The following is a 17,785-nucleotide window of genomic DNA, read 5'->3' as shown; positions in this document are numbered from 1 at the left end:
GTCCTTGATAACAATAACTACTGATGGGAGCATTTGATGTGCCCTTCTGTCGTCGCTGTGGCAGAGTGGGAGATGTCACTTTTGGATTATGTCAGTTTTAACTGCTAATTCAGGTGTGGCTGCTTCCTGCCCAAATACCGATTTCTGCATCTGAGCCTAGACAGAGGTCACCAGCACTGCAAATGGAGATTTGCTTTTTGCCTTTTGGTTGGGTTGTTGGTTCTTCTTCCCAGAATTGTGGTGTTTTATGTGTTCCATCACCGCTGGTGGGAAGCTCAGTTACTCTGGGCAGTGCCGCAAGGCTGCATATCATGAAGCGCTTCATGCAACCAAAGAGATCTCCTGATGTGTGCAGCAGTAATGGGGTGTTCCAGCTCAAGCACTTTGAGGAATGCTTGGGCTTATCTCATACTGATTTTTGCAAATGATACAGGCTAAGTGACAAAGCAAAGAGCTTGACTTCAGTGATGTGCCTTGAGGGAGTAACATAGGTGAATGATGCTGGTGCTGGCTTTTTGGTACCTAGCAAGGTTTGAGCCTAGGAGCACACCTAGTGACAAGGAGAAAGTTCAGAGGAGCTATTTTAGAATTATTGCCAAGTGCCAGTTTTAAAAGTGAGACAATTTGCTTTGTGAAAACATGCTAGCAAGTGTACCAGTTTTAAGGGGCGAAAAGTCACATAATTTTTGACAATGCACGTATCTGTTAAAGAAACTCAGTTGAATGATAATGCTATTGTCAAACTCACCATATTGTTTTGCAAACAATGGACAGTTGGAAATCTCTTGTGTAAATCAGTGTTAGCTGTTTTACAAAATGCTGTAAGTAGATAATATGAAGATGTTTAACTCAACTTGGCCACATGTAAAAAGCATTTGTATTTTAATCATCTGACTTAATACATTTTTACCAAGTACATGAATTTAAATTGTTGCTGCTGTAACTGACTGTCTTATTCTCTGTAATTTATAGATTAATATTTGTATACTTATCCTACTCTTAAAATATTTTCAAAACCTGAAAAAGATCCTTTGGTCCTCTAGCACTTAATAAAAGCAGAAGAAAAGAAAGTAGAATTTTTTCTGTTATACAAAGTACGACTTGAAGCTGATAGTGCTATATTAAAAATATATATAAATATAAAAAAATATTTAAAAGTACTGAGAACATTAGATATAAAAATATGTGAAACAATATTTAAAATGCTTGTGTTTACACAAATACAGCTTAACGCTATTAAAAATAAACTGCTCTGAAAACCATTTAAATAGTGCAGCATTTTTGGGCTTTTATCCTATATTTTTTTGTTCAAGAGAGATATTTAGAAAATGTGAGCAGCGTTCCTAAATGTTTCCAGAATACAGACCTTGGTTTCCCATTCCTGAATAGCAAGCATATTTAGAAAATATTGATCACCTTTGTTGCTCAGAGATGCTGATGCAATACAGGACTCTGTTGTTCCAGACAGCATGTGCTAATAGCAACTGCTATTTAATTTATTTATTGTTCTAATTCTTATCCTTCAAGAATGAAGGGGAAGTGAGAGTGATGTTGAAACTGGCAAGTTTTTCTTCCTGCTGGCTCACAATGGGCATGGTAAAGGTCAATTCTCAATTTGTCAGGATGTCAGCTCACTCAATATTTCTGGTATGATTTTTTAAAAGGACAAAATTGCATGCATATGAAAATGAACATTTATTTTCCATGTGTTGCCAAAACACATTAGTAATTTTGAGTGGATATTGTCGATGCCCAATTTCAAAACTGCATTTATGTGTGAATAATTGTGTGTCTGTGTCTCTGTTATTGAATACTTTCCTCTAGATTTTTTTTCACGTTTTAGAGAAAAGATTATTAATGCAACAGGAAATCATTGAATAAATAGCAGGGGCTGAAGTGCTGCTGCATTTGTACAAGAAGGGACAATGACTCACTCCACCAGTCATAATGAAAAAACCATGGTGGCTGGTGATTTGAACCCTAGAACCCTGGAATACGTTTGTACATTGCATTCACAACCTGAGGGGAGGAAAACCCCACAGTAAGAGCAGGGAGAATCTTTCCACTGGGGATATTGATCCTCCCCATCATTTCAGAGGTGCACCTGAAACCCTGGAGAGCTGCTCCGTGCCTTCTCCCTGCTTGCGACTGCACCTCTGCTTGGAAGGAATGTGCTTTGCTAGGAGGAGCCCTTCTCCTTGGTCACTACTTAGTGCTGCTTCAGGAACAAAGAATCCACTGTTTGCCAGCTCTTCAGTGCATCTGGGCTGGCATGGAGGACAGAGGCTTGTCCCTGCTTTCCTCCCCCCTTGCTCAGCTGAGGCACTTCTGGAGCTCACACCCGAGGCTGCTCGCTGCTTTCTGCACCATATTTACATCTGTGGGGTTTCCACTGGTTTCTGGCCAGATACCTGTAAATAGCTGGGCATAAATTGAGCAGTCTTCTATCTGAGCTGAATTATTGAGATGTTGTGGACAGTGAAAGGCACTTGAACTTTCTCACCTAAACTTCCCAATTTGCAAGAAACTTAATGGAAACCTAGCTGTGGTATAAGCTAATGGCCACGTGTATCGTGAAATGTTTCCTGTTTCTTAGCTGGGACTGGAAAAATTCATTTGTCTAATTCAAGTACAGATGTGCTCAAAATGTCATTCAGCATTACTGGGAACTGTGGGAAAACAGTTAGTATAAATAAATAATCACCATCTCACAGTGTAAGAGAGAATCAGAAAGTGGTAGTTCCAAATTCTGCTTTTCTTTGAACTGCCAGCAAGTACTTATGAGAGGGCATCTAATAAAAATACATTTTAAAATGCTAAGGCATGTTAGGAAAAATCACAGTTCCATTTAAATTTTTACTATGCAATAAGATTTTGTAAAATACTTTGCTTAATACATTCTTACATACTTTCATTAGACTGAAGGACATAAATGATGAGGATTGGTATAATTTTTAGTTATCTTACACATTCATTTCTTACAAAAGCTTTGAACTGTGCTGCAAATTTCTTATAATGAAATTAAAAATAAGTAAATATTCTAACAGAAGTGCTTTGCATTTACTTAGTGTCACTGACTTAATCAAATAGTCTGCTGATGCTTCCAATCGTGTGTTAGGTAACACTGCCCTCAGAGGGCCAAGGTAAGGAAATTCAATCTCAAAACCACTGGCACTACTTCTGATAATTTTATTTGACCTGACATTAATTACAGTTGTTTCTTAAAAAAAAAAAAAATTGCATATAACTGTATGATTTACTTTATATAATGTTGTTTAATGCTCTTCGATAAATTCAGTTTTTTCCCCATATATTTTTTAAATGTTATTGTAGGGAGTTTGATCTAACAAAAAAAGTGCCTTAAAAAAGAAGAAAAAGTGAGAACAATGTTTGTGTAATGTTTTATTAAATCCATTTGAGAAAATTGATGGAACAGACAAGAGGCAGAATTTTGGTGTGTTCTCTTTTTGGAGGGTTTTTTCCCCCTCCTTTTTTTTTTCTCCCTTAAATCTCACTTATGTCTGTGTGGCAGCTGTTGCTTCTTTTAAGGAGGCAAGTTTTTGAACTCAGGTTTCTGTTGCTTATCAGCACTGTATATTAAAGACATTTCCTTCACACCTCTGAAACCATTTACATATTGAAAAATGTAGATGTTTTGCCAAAATGTTTTTTTAAAAATACATTTTAAAATAATAAGATTAATTTTAAATTACTAATTAATTTTTGAATTATTGCTAAATGTCCACATGCTTAAGGATTACAAATGGTGAGACTAACAACAGCAACTGCGGAATCTGAGGTGAAATATGTGTTTGAAGGGAGAGTTTGAGTTGTGAGGTAAATTAAAAAAAATTGCAAACTTTTGGGTGATACATTTGTCTAACACAGATTTTTTTTTTTTTACTACTCATACAATTTCTTAGAAAACTCTCCTTTCTGAAGCTTCTCAACAGTAGGAAAACTACATTGCATCACTGGAATAAATGTAGTTTGTGAAATGTCCTGAAGGCAGGTTTCTTGTTACTGGCTGTCAAAGGCAAAAAAAGAAAAATCATTAAGGCTGCAGTACAGAGGCAAATAAAGAGGCAGCCACAAGGGTCATGTTCTAAACAAACCTTCATTAAGCACTCTTTGTTGCTGTTGTTAGCCAGTGTATTATTAAATACAACATTAATTAAAGAGTTGCATGTTACGAGGGTGCTTTTTGCATGAAGACCAGATTGAATTTTCATGTGCTTCATGAACATACTGGTGTCTTACTTAATCTTTTGAGTGTATTCTCTCAGTAGTTATTAAAAAAGCAGACCCCAACAACATAAAATTTGTATTTTGTGTGTATGTATTTATTGTCTGTATGTATCAGCAAGATGCATATTCTAGTGCCACTTTCCTCAAGTAGCTTAAAAAACTTTGCCTAGAATTAAAATTATGTAGGATATACTTGGTTTTCTTTGCTGCAGTAGTTGCAATTAGAGACCTCTTCTTACTGTCTAATAAACAGATCCTAAAAGAATGTGGTTTTCAACTTAGAAGGGTGTAAATTTAGGCAAAACAATAATTTAATTTATATTAACTCAGCAGGAAGCAGGGTACAAACTGATTATTGCTCTATGGCAGATCCACTGCTTTTTAAAATACTGCAGCTCCATTTTATTAAATTGTCAGGATATCTTGTGTTTTGGTTAGCCTGCCTCTCATAGGATTACTTTTCACTTTATTTAAGAAATTAATGAGAATTTCCTCCAGGTTACTTTTGTTAAGGTGTTTAATAAGCATACATTGTAAATATCTTTAAAGTGATTTAATATTGATAATACTGGGAAATACCCTTTTTTAAAATGCAGGGCTGCTAAGTTAGAAGACATGTGGAAGTGTTTTTTCTTTTCAAATACTCTGCTTTGCTCTAGCATTTTTTGTGTGGTGTATTTCAAGGGGTATCAGTAAGTGTGTGTATTAAGAAGTATGGACTAAAATGTTTTTCTAACTTTAGGCAGGTTATGTAAAAGGAATGCAGTTATAAGAGAGCACCTAGAGTGCATCTTGAGAGCCCTTAACCCACTTGAGCAGATAAGTGAACTGTTCACTGATAGCACTGTTTAGTCTTCAAAAGTGTTCACCCATTTGTTAATTAAATTACAAAATAAATATAGGGCAGATGATAAATATTCACATATAGGCCTTGGAGAGGAATTAGACTATTAGTATTTTCAAGACAAAACCAAGGTTTGTGTGTTCGTATAGAAAAAAGCAGTAATTTTGAAAAAGTAGTCTGATCATGACTCATGTTGGGAAACCACTTGGGAGAAACATTCTTCAAAGAAATATGTCTGTGAAACAGATATATGGATCCTTATGAAGCCATAGTGTTTTTCAATTGTTTTAAAATTGCTTTTTCTGTGTCAGGCTCTAGTTTGTAGAGCGAAGACAGAGGTACAGCTATGCTCACAGGTAAACTGATACATGCCTGTCCTATGATTAGCTTCTATCCAGAGTTGCTAACTCTCTTCAGAGGAGCTTGAAAGTGCTGTTCTGTTCTTCTAAAGTTTCTTCTCCAGGCATAGCATCAGCTGCATCACTCAGCAGGTGATTAAAAATCTGCCCAGTTTTCTGATGAAGAGCATCGCTGTTTGGCTCCTCCTGGGTACTCAACCTTGAGTGTTGTCCTAAGTGGTGAAGAGGGTCTAAGCATCAGAGGAGTGTGTGCTGGGTCTGTGAGGCCACCTGGAAGAATGGTCTCCTTTTCCAACAGGTTTCATTCTGGAGAGTGTATGTAAGCAAACAAAGGCTGCCATTCTTTCCTGAGTGACTATTAAGTGTACTTAGCCTATCAGCCCTGATCCCTAGAGCAGAATCTGCTTATCTGCCTCTCCAGTTTATTCCTTGCAGAAAGGAGGACTCTCTTTGAAACCTGAGCCCTTGGATGGCTGACCTGCTTTAGGCATGTTGATATTGTCTCCATGCTGCCTTTGAATTCTTCGGCAGGTGTAGGTGCCTGCCTTCTAGTTAAGGCTAAGATCTGGATAGATTGCGAACCCCGTAACAGGCACTTTCTCTCACTTACTCTTACAATGAAATGAGAAATAATTTATCAGAAAAATACAGAAGATTCTCTTTTTCATCCCTTTTAAGAAGGCAACTAGGGTGTTAATATTTTTAAAACTTATATTGGATGATCTGATACATAAGGTTTTGTTTTGGCTTCAACTATTGAGTCCATACAAATTTCATAAAATTTGTTGCAGGGCATATTTTAAATATTTTTTAAATATAACTCATTCCTTTACTTAGGCCTATGGTTATTTCACGTTCAAGTATTCAACAAACTTAATTTGTTGCTTTTCATGTAATGCTGATACAGTTTTTCACTGTTGTTTGTATTAAAGTATTTGTTTTCCCACACTGCATTTTTGTTTCTTCTTCAGCTTACAAAGTATCTTGTACCTGTTCGTTTTGATTTGTTTTTTATTGCATGCTTTCATGTTAATTGGGATTTCCTGCTGTGAAATGAGCTCAGACTGGAAGTATCACTAGGGATGTTCCCAGCCAAACCAGAACCAGAGGCCCGAGATAAAGCTCTGCATCGATGCAAATGTAACTAGTGCCATATCTGCTCTATTCATTTAGTGGTCAAATTAAGTCACACTTGGACTTTCTCTACTCTTTCTACCTATGTGAAAATGTCTGTATAGCAAAGTCAAGCAAGTACCCTGCTATCTAGAAGCAGGACTCAATAGGAAGAGTTTTGCTACAAAAGCCAGCCTGAGTAGCCCAGTGTTAATTGTTCTTTTCTCCATCCTGTGTTCCATACTTTCCTTCTCTGCTTAAATACATGAAAATTGGACATGTTAGTGGCTGCAGTTGGATTTGTTAAGCCATGGGTATTGTTAAAATCCTTACAAACTGTGCTCAAGTTCATCAAGGCCATGTCAGCAATTCCCATGTTGAACTTCAGTGACAATGAGTTGATTGCTGTGATGGAAAGGTGAAGGTGCAATGAATGAATTTTTAGATCACCCTTTAATGAAGTATCTCCTGTGTTAGATGGATATAAACTTCTTCCTGACTTTTGAATGGCCTAAAATCTGTGTAGCTGTGGCTAACAAGGTTCTGAGATGGTAAAAGGCACTGCAGGCTGGGGCTTAGCCCAGGAGCAGTGCAGCCCTCAGGATGGTTTGTTCTGAGCATCTCACAAATGGTGAGAAGTCCTAGGTTCCTTGTTGGAAATTCTGCATTGTTAATACACTTTTTTTTTTCTGAAAATATTCACATGTATAATGATGAAAGTGACTTTAAATAAAGCTTTAGTAATAGTCATTATTTCCTTTGCAGAGCTTATAGAAATCAAAGATGAGGGAAGCTGGGCAAATCTAAACTAACCTGTACTAAACTGACTAATTGCACTCTAAAAATGAAATTGTTACTGAATTCTGGTGTGACATTGTAAAGTATAATAGTATTAAGGAATTTTTTTACCCTTAATAGCAAATAAGTGGCATTAATTAAGGAGCTGTGTGTTCTGTATGTTTCTGATCTGAAATTGCTCATAGATTCAGAATTGAGAATCTTTTGCTTGGGCTGGGGTAGGGAAAAGGTGGCATGGTAGCTTTATTGTTGGACTTACCTCTTAGAAGGTAATTGCCTTCTACTTTTTTGGTTTATTCCTTTTGCTTTCAGTTATATTTTTAAAGTATATTTTGTGTAGGTTTTCCATTACCCTCAATTTCCTTGTATTTGCTTAGTGTATGTTTTGAGAAAATTAATGACTTTTGGTTTGGCTCAGCAGGGTAAGTGTTCTACCTTGTAGCAGTTCAGATTTCATTTGGTCATTAAAAGTCAAGCTGTAGAGTTTGGGTTCCTTCCCTGAAAAAAAAAAAAATTATTTATGGTGTAAGCAGGCAGGCTATTTGAACAGTATAGTGTGAAAAAATTCAGAATTATACAACATTAGTATACCATGCTTATAACTTCTTATTCCAGAGGCATTGTTGTAGAGTCCAGGCTTACCATTGCAATTCAATTTTCCCTTCTTTTGGACAGAGTTAAGGTTTTCTCTATTAATTGAAAACTTCTGAAAAGATTTTGGTATAATTAATGTTTGATGCTGATAATATGATATATTTTTTAATATTCAAGTTTGGGGTTTTTTTCTGCAGTGTTAATGAACTTTTTTTTTCTTCTCCTTTAGGAGAATATATAAAAAACTGGCGGCCAAGATACTTCCTGCTAAAGACAGATGGCTCTTTCATAGGCTATAAGGAGAAGCCCCAGGATGTGGATCTGCCATATCCACTCAACAACTTTTCAGTGGCAAGTATGTATTTCCAGTATTTATTATTCTCTCAGCATATTGACAGATTATCTGCTACATATTGCTTCGTGTATAATTCAGAATTTATTGGTAACACTGCAAGTTTAGTGCCATGTGCCATACTAATGCACCACTAATCTTACTTCCAGCTCTACAAGATGTATTTACAGTAGCATGGAAGAACCATTTGGAATGTTTTTAGATGTCTAAGTTCTCATTTTTTTGTGTGTGTGTCTAAAGTGTCTCTAAATAACAATGACATTTGACAAATTATGGCTGTAAGAAGAACATTCCTGGAAAGTTTACCTTTATTGAGATTGCTGACCTCTTCTCTGTTTTTCATTAGTATCTCTGAATTCACTTGAAAACTCAAATTAATTAGAAAATTATCTAGACTTTCAAATGACACAAAATCATGCTAAGTTATTTTTCTCTTGGATAATCAGGTAATCAGCTCTCCAGCCTGGTTAATGAGTAATTTCAAGCAATCAGACAATTTGCATATATTAACAAAGCCACAAAGTGTGTATCTGTTGGATAAAGGGAAGATTGTGTGTTTTCCAAGAATGTTTCTAAAAGACAAATTTGTAGGGTTTTTGATCAGAGTGAGATTGGTGTTTCTGTACATAAATGAAAGCATTTGAGGAGAAAAATTAAAGGGGAAAAAATCTCTCTGAGTTGCAAATATCACAGCTAGAAACTTTCAGAGGAACAGTAGAAAATTTACCCAATTTCTTTCAAAATTTTCCTAAGTGTACTGCAATACAAAAAGTGGAAGGGTTTAGTTTTATGGAGGAGTATAGGAGCCACCACCAAGAGCATTTGTACTTAGGGAAAGGGTTCTCTTCCTCTTCACTGCTGAAGTTGGAACAAGTGCTACTGAGACTGAATTTTCCTATTTTCTTGATAAAATTGTACTTGAGACTGACTCAGCCTTTGTGTATACAAAGTAATTTGTGTATTTTATTTGGTAAGAAAATAATCTTGTGCTCCAAGCCCATGTCTCATCTCACAGCTAGAAGAGGAAAACTTTGCATATTCTGATTGCAATAGAAAATGATACTGATTGTGCAAACCATTTAATAGCATTAGAGGCTTGTTTTTCCTTGTTGGTATTCAGCATAAAAGCAGTGATGTCTTTAAGTTGTTCATGTGAGTAGGAATTGACTAAATCATGGCCATTATTAATTCCTTAGTTATTGCTCTGCATATTCTAACTACTCCTTTTTAGCTGGTAATATTTTTCTAGATACTCGGTCCCTGGTTTGCAGCAGAAAGACAATTTTTAGAAATACAGTGGGCTTTTTTGTCCTGCTTTACCATGTTCTTCATTGCATAGTCTGTCTTCCCTTGCTGCAGCAACTAGAAGGGTGATCCAAATGGTAGTTCTGCTAAGCAAAGAAATTCATAATTAGCAGTTATTATAGCATAATTACCAGTGTGTTGGTACTGGTTTTGGTTGGGTTTTTTTCGTTCCCAGAGGTTCTGTTATGTAATTCTGATATTAGAGTGCTGTCCCTGAACTTTGCCTTGATGGAAACGGAAAGATTTCACATTGTTTTCCAAAATGACACCATCACCACCCCCACCACCCCCACCACCCCCCCACCAAAAAAAAAAAAATCCTTTCTGCAACTGGCAAGTCTCATAGGTCTGATTTTTAGGCTGTGTAAGCTAAAGCATGCAATATTAATTGAATCCAGTTTTGATAAGCATGACTTTTTCTGTTTTTCTGACAGGAAAAGGCGTAATTTTATCAGAAATGTTGGCTGATCAGTGCAAGAATAGGGAGATGTAACACTCATCAAAAGAATCCCATGAAATTAAGAGGAGTGCCTGTGTAGAATTCACAGGATGAAAAGCAAACCAGGATGGTATTACACTCTAAATTGCAAGGGACTTTAAGTTTTTTATCATCTTTTTTATCTGTCTGAAGATGAGCTCATCAGTAGGGCAAATAAACAAACAAAATTGCTGTATGAATGGATCACATCTCATGGGAAGTACCTGGTAAATGTCAAGAACTGGTCTCATGGCCTCTGATCCAAGAGTTCCTGAGCTGCTGCAGTAGGTTTGTGGCCACAAGCAGCGCAACATATTTTTCCTGTAATAGTGAAGTACGTTTTTCATAAATTACTAGCCAGGCAGATGGAGTGTGAGATCACTGTTAATACCATCTTGATTAGGTTGGCAGGGACTTAAAGATATGTCTTTACAGTCCTATCTTCATGTAATCTTTGTAGCTATCTGTAAAGTAAGAGTGTAGTCTCAGTCTACTTTTTGCTCTCCAAATGATAGACATCTTTGGCTCCTGCTTGCAATTTGTTATTTAAGCAGAAAAGGCCAAGGCTGTGGTATTATTTTCGTAGTACTGTTGGAGTTAAACATGGGAATGTTTGCACAGTTCTACTTTGTATGATTCTTGTTGGGTAGTTTAAAACTTTATTAAGCAGCTCTGTAAAGCTAGTTACTTCCATTGTGCTGATACTTTCCCACCAGTGTCTCCTGCCTTCCACTCCTGTGACATTTTTTACATTGCAAAAGTAAAGCTCTTTCCCACGCATAGTATCATTTCCCCTAGTGTGGTTCCCTGATTCCTTCCAAGATAACTTTAAAGTTCCACACCTAAGCATTTCTCTTGCTTTGGTCTTTTGTCATCTGTGAACTCCATTGGGAATGAGGAGAAGGCTGAAGAGAATGAAGTTATTTTACAGACTGCTAAAAGTGCTTCCCGTGATAAATATGTCTTTGCTAATAGAGCCTTTCTCATTGAGGAATGTTTTGTCATAGAATGCAGCATTCAGAGGCCTTTTCCTTGGGGTATCCTGGGAGGAAATGTGGGGGAAGGCATTTGGAAGTGTGTGTCAGCAGATGGACTCTTTTCTTGGAGAGGGAGAGACTGAGGCAGTACACATGTGCCTCAGTCCATTACCAGCCACCCAAAAAGCAGGGGAATCATGGTGGCCTGAAATGGAGAGGAAGGATCTCTCTTCCTTGGAGCACTGAAGATGAAACACAGTTGAGTGAAGGGTAAGACAGAGTGGGGCTGGGTGGAGCTGTGCCCCTGGGAAGGACACAGGCTGGCCTTAGGTGTCCTGAATGGACTTCACCCCTCTGTGGCCACTACATTCCCAACTTTGGGTGCACAGGGAAGGCAGCCATGGGCACCCTGCCCTGCATCTTGGAGCTGCTGCAAGGTTGCAGGAAGAACAAATCAGCCAGATTTGGTGATACTGAATAGTGTGTAGGAATCACTGGCTCCTCTCCTGTGGAGCCAGCTTATTTTATACCTAACAAACCCACCTTCTTTTAAATGGGAGTTGTGAGAGCTGTGTATTTGAAGTAGGCTGTTAGTCCCTTCATGCTCATGCCTTGACACTGAGACTCACACAAAGCTCTGCCGTGGTATCTCACCGTGCACTTGAAGATAAATGAAGGCGGTGTAATTACATGGGTGGGAAGTTCATTGGGAAAACTTAAATCCGGGTGATACTGGTTTGCAGGGGTAAATTCAGAGGTGTGAGCTTTCTGGAATTGTCTGGTTCAAAATCAGTTCAGCTCTTTTCAGGTAGAGAGGAGCAGTTGCAAGTAATCAAACTGCTGTAGCTTGTAGAGATTCTCTTGATTGACTGAGTCATGGTAACTGAGTGGGTGTGCATTCCTAGCCCACTTCAACTGCAAAATAAAATATGTTAATTTAAATTGCTTTTGCTTAGGCATTTATGCAGTCAGAACCAGTTTAAAAATAATTTTGGATTCAGTTGGTATGACTTCTCTGTACAGGCAAAGGCCTGATAAAAAAGTCCTGTCTTTTAAAGCGCCATTATGATTCTTTGAGAACAAAACTAATACTCTGTATTTTACAGGATGTATTTCCTCAATGCCCTCCCACCCCCTCAAAAAAATCCAACATGGCCTCATAATGCTGTTTTCAACTCGCTCACTGCTGTATAAGTGGAATAAACCCTGCTTTATGTAAACCACTTTGGTCTTTGATTGTCAGCATTATTTGGGAAAGCAGAGTGGGGAAGAATTCTACTTCAGTTCTACTTGAGGAAGATTTGTGACTTCACTGATTTAAAAAAACCCCAACTTCTCACATGCTCAGTGAGTATGTAGGTAATCACACAGCACATTTGGGATGAAGTGTCTCTAAGAATTGGCCCTTTGCCTTCATTTTGATCTTTACATGGGGAATAATTGGGAAGAGCTGTATCCCTTCACAGTATCCTTTGAACCTTGGCCAAAAATGATGTCACCTGGAACTTTTTTCCTGTCTTGAAAGATAATGCTTTCTAAGCACTCTGGTACAGCTACTCTTTTTATTGTCCTTAAAAATAAAAAGCAGATTATTATTATATTATTACCATGAAAAGGTAACCTTTTATAAACTTTATTTTATTTTTATTTTCTCTGTCTAAATGATTATCAAGAACCTTGGCTATTCTAAATGGAGAATCTGTGCTACTCTTACCTAGTCTTAACTTTTCAGTGGGCTAGAGACAAGATTTTATTATTTTTAAGATCTAAAAATCTTCAAAACAGGAAAATCGAAAGGTTTCAGGGGCATAATGTTAGGATGTAAAGAATTCTGAAGACATTTTTTAAAGAAATGGGTAGTGAAATATGTATGTCTAAGTGAGATTAATGTATCAAAATGCTTCAGCATTAGATACAACCTTGTGTGCAACTCCAGAAATAACTTTTCAATGAGATTTAAGTCCATTTAAAAAATTTGTTACCATACTGGATTATATGGACCCAGAGTTAAGATATAACTGTACTTATAATTACAGTGTGAGTTTGATTCCAAAGTAATAGTAGTAGAATTGAATAAGTAATGTTCATTCAATATTGAAAACACTAGTTGAGAGAAAAAAAGCAATGTGCATGTTATATACTGCATTTGCAAATACATCTGTGGAAATTCAAACTCAAATCTATCATGTATAAGAAATATTTCTGTTGGATGGAGAAATGTTTGGGAGGCTTTAAAATTGCTTTATGAATACTTTCTAGGTGGTATAGTTGGTATTCTGTCCTTTTGACTTAGAAGTTTGTAGCCAGACCTGAAAGTTTTTATGCCAGTGTGATTATACCCAGCTGCTTAAATAAAACTGGAGTGTTTGCATGAAAGACAGAGAAGGACAAATAATTTTACTTCCTTCCATTAAAACAAAGTAAAGCCCAGGCAAAACCCATACAGAAATCTTCTATTTCCATGCTCCCTCTTCGCATGAAGGGGCAAATGACAAATGTTGTAGTGGCGCAAAGACAAAAGTGCTACCTTGGTACTTTTTGAAGTATTGGAAATAAAAGAATTTGCAGCATGGTGAACTGCACAAAGTTTGATCTTTTACATCTTCAAGGAATATAATTAAGGGGTTTTCTGGTCATATTTGTTGTTATATTATCAAAGCACATATAAGTACTTGCCATGAGCCAAGCCCCACAGAAGTGGGATTTTTACCCATACAGAACAAAAAGTCAGTCCCTGCTCCAAAATACTAAAATTCCAAATATAAAACAAGTGACAGCAGATGGATGCAAACAGATGGGGGGAGTATGAGAAAACTATGAGACAGTATTAGCCTGTAGTACAGGCAGTGGTCTCAGCACATCAACAACTAATCCATTGTCAAGGTTAGATTTTAACTCTCATCTCCCTTCTTTTCTTCCTCCCTCCTTCCCTCCCTCCTGTTTTTAAATGCACGGTGAAGGAGAGTTTTAAGGAGGATTTTAAAGAGAACTAGTCTGACAAACAGAGAGAAATTAGAAATGCTTTAGAGAACCGATGATGAAATTGTCACAGTAAAGGGATGGGTGGCATTTTGATACTGAATAAAAAATGATAACAAGGGTGACAGTAGGCTGTGGGGACAGACAATGTTGAACAGCTACCTATATTTGATGTTATAGAGCTGGGTAAGAAATGGGAAATGCCCAAAAGAGAGTGATGTGGTCAAGGGAACAATGGACAAAAGCAATCTATTATGAACAGTTTTGGGAATAGCATTTTTAGGGTAAACCTCTATTTGTTTGGATAAAAGAAGAGATATTAAATTGTTCACATATATCTCTGTGTGACCAAATTTAGGCTTAGGGTGATACTCCCCCTAGAAAAGATGTAGTAAGAAGGAACAAAGCTTTTTGGAAAGCCTCAGAGAAGCAGATTTCCCTCAGGGAGTAGGTAAACAAGTGGGAGAATCAAAAGGGGACCAAGCAAAGGGTGTGTGCATGGGTACACACATCTGTTTGTTCCTATGTGTAAAATCCATGGATTTTCATGTGTGCATGAGCAAAAATCTGTGTATTTGCCTTTGTGTTATGAAAATGATCTATTAGTTTTGCTATTTGTCTACTATTTGTCTAACAAAAAAGGTCATGAGAGAAGTGTGGATTTGGAGTGCAGAGTAGCAGCAACAGAAAAAGGTATTTGTAAGGAGTGTGTTCATTGATTTTGATATGAAAGAAAAATTAGATTAGCAATTAAATAGGCAAAGGTTGGGACAAAATTGTTTATTTTGTAAAGGAAAGACCAAGAGAAAAATAAGAAATCAAGGTTAAATTATTATGCAAATAGATAGATACATAGAGACTACAGATCTGTGTAAAGACAACACTCCCTGTATGTTAAAAAGTGCAAACATTATAAATAATGCAAACAGGAGCTTGATACTATTTTTTTAATACAATTTGATAATCACGGGAAGTTATCCTCTGTGCTAAAACTCAGTCTGTATTGTCTGTATTAGAAATAATTTCTCAGATATGCAACCTTCTGTTCATTTTTTAGTACAATTTTTTATGGCTGCTTGAATGTTTAGTATTCCTGTCTAGCCATATCAACACATTCTGCTGAAGTTGAAACCTTTCATATATGAAATAATAAAATGGCATTAGTGTTCTATTTTTTTTAATGTTGAATGACTGCATTTAGGAAAAGAATGCTGGTGATTATACAGTTAAAGTTATAGAATTCAAACTTTAAACTTTTTAATAAAATCTGAACAGATGATCTGTGCTTTTTTTTTTTTTTTTTTTTTTTGGAACTGGCAGGTTTCAGGCCCTCTAATTGGCTTCCCAGCTTTGCAGAGTAATTACAGCTTCAAGCAAACTTTGTCATCTGTGGTTCAGAATGGTGTAAAGTAAACAGAACGTTTTGAAATACAGTTTGTAGTTAGAGTTGCTCAGGAGAGTTTAACTAGCATAACTACTTAATTTAGACAGTAGCAGTTATTTGAAAAAGATAGTCTAGCATTTTAGAATTGTCAGGTTGGTTGTTGATATGAAGACAAAAGTTAACCTCTGGTATGTACCTGACTTTGTTTTGTTTTTTAAAAGGATAATTTCAATAATTGAGAAACATCCATTGCATTTCTTTTCACTGTTCTGATTTTTTTTTTTTTTTTTCCATTTTCGGTATACATCCAAAAATGGCCAAAGGAGTGCTATGCACTTGTTGGAACAGAGTTGTCATTCCCTGTTTTACTGTTTTTGTATTTTGCTGCTTTGAACAAGTGTTCTCCCCCAAGGTATTTCCTCCCCTCTAATATTAAAGGAAAAGTTCTCATGACTGAGGTTTCATCCCAGGAAGACAGAAAGCTTTAGGAATAAAATGTGTAATTCCAAGTTGTAGATGGCTAGCATACAAGAACACAAAGTTGAGTCTGTCTGTTTACTGGCTTACTCATCTTTTTGAATGATAATTTAGACTTCCAACTGTTTTGAGTTGAGATTCAGTCCTTTAATTACATATGTTTATGTATAGTAGCAAACTTGAAGACATTATGGTAGAATGTTCTCTACTCTTGGTAATGACCCAACTATCACTCGAGCATTCGGAGCCAGCTCTCAGTAGCCAGTTTCACTCTTTCTTCTGTGCTTTTGTATTTTCCAAACTATTCACTCAGTCTTAAACTACTATGCTTTTTCCACTAATTAGTAGAAAAATATTTTGGTAATTAGCAGTAACTGTGTATTACAGCACTTATTCATCTTAATAGCTTTCTTTCCTCTAGTAGTAGGTGAAATATTCACAGATTAATTTTTATTCATGTTGCAGTCAGGGCAGGAATACTGTTCAGCCCATACATTTGTGTACAGCAGCACATGAAGCATGTGGGGCTACTAAATATCAGCAGACTGAAGTTATTTTTACCTATTTGAGAAGAATGGGTAGTACACCTCTTTTGGGAATACACTGGTCCTCCACTTCTTTCTGAAACCCTTTTTGCTTCATAAGGGATGGATATGAATATATTCAATTTTAACCTTCTACAAGGAAATCAAATCTTTAGCCACTTCTAACAGAATATTACCAAAACTAATTAAGTTTTCCTAAATTTTATTTTCCAATAATTTCCTCCAGTGATAGTGAAATGGCATTCTTGGGGGTTATTTGTCTGGAGGTTTTTTTGTTTTCAGTACCATTTTCAATTCTTAAGGTTTTTAGTACCTTTTATTGATTTAATTATTCATCTAAAAATCTGAAAAATCAGATTTTTTTGTAGTAATGTTTTATTATTATCTATAGTGTTAATAAATATTTTGTTCTTGTTAATAATGTGCATAATCACTTTGAGGGTTGACTTAAAAAATTTAATGTAAGTAGTATATTAGATACAGATTTACTTGAAGTACATACCAATGTATATATTTATTATTTTTATAGTATATTATATATACTATATGTCTATTATATAATATATATTATATACTATATATAATATACTATGACTATAATATGTAACTATATCTTATATCCTGTATATAACATATATTACATATGCTATACTATATATATAATATTTTATACATATATAGGTGAAGATCATATTATACATAGCATTTGGACATAAGCAGATGTAATTCTATTTGTTCAATTTTTTATACATGAGTTGGAAAACTTAAATAATGTAATTTAAATGTATTCATATTTTGTATATTGACAAAGAGAAAATATATAGTGGAATTCAAAATCATCAGAGGCATTGGAGAGGATGTGCTTTCTGATTGGTACAGATTTTTCTGCAGGTTTGTCTCTGTACCTTTTTTCCTTCAGAATGTCCTAACACAGTCAGCTCATGTTTCTCTCTGACAGCTTTTTTCACCTTCATTCCTCTAAACTAGGTACTCTTGTCTGGCTATATTCTAGCTATCCCCATACTTTTCTTTCTCATATAAGTTCGAGTATTTTTCCTGTCCTATTACCACTTTCCTCCCTTTATTTCCTAGTCTTTTGTTCATAACAGCTCTCCTGTAAATAACTTGCTGTATGCCATCTTTCTCTATTGCATTTTGCCTCAGTGACGTACTTTCTTTGTCATACTGTCTGAAGAACAGGGTAAGGCATTATGAATATAAGTGAAATGCTTTCAATTTAGCATGTGGAGAGGCAGTAGATAGCTGTAGTCTCTGGATTATACTCAATGCCTAGACTTTTAATGATTTTATGCTTTAGTAATTGTTACTGTA

The 17,785-nt window shown here is 36.1% G+C and overlaps 1 protein-coding gene across 2 annotated transcripts in view; it reads left to right on the top strand.

Annotated features, from left to right (window-relative positions):
* The window catches only part of AKT3 (AKT serine/threonine kinase 3), a 152,441-nt gene that overhangs the window by 70,473 nt on the left and 64,183 nt on the right, over positions 1–17,785 (top strand). For both annotated transcript variants that reach the window (XM_071429005.1, XM_071428995.1), the window contains exon 3: positions 8,186–8,311. In XM_071429005.1, the coding sequence (XP_071285106.1) occupies positions 8,186–8,311 (126 nt within the window). The remainder of the gene's footprint in view (positions 1–8,185; positions 8,312–17,785) is intronic.

This window comes from Agelaius tricolor, unplaced genomic scaffold, assembly GCF_023055355.1.
Source record: "Agelaius tricolor isolate 1412-34295 unplaced genomic scaffold, bAgeTri1.0.p SCAF_1, whole genome shotgun sequence".
Classification (NCBI taxonomy): domain Eukaryota; kingdom Metazoa; phylum Chordata; class Aves; order Passeriformes; family Icteridae; genus Agelaius; species Agelaius tricolor.
This window is presented reverse-complemented; position numbering and strand designations above follow the sequence as displayed.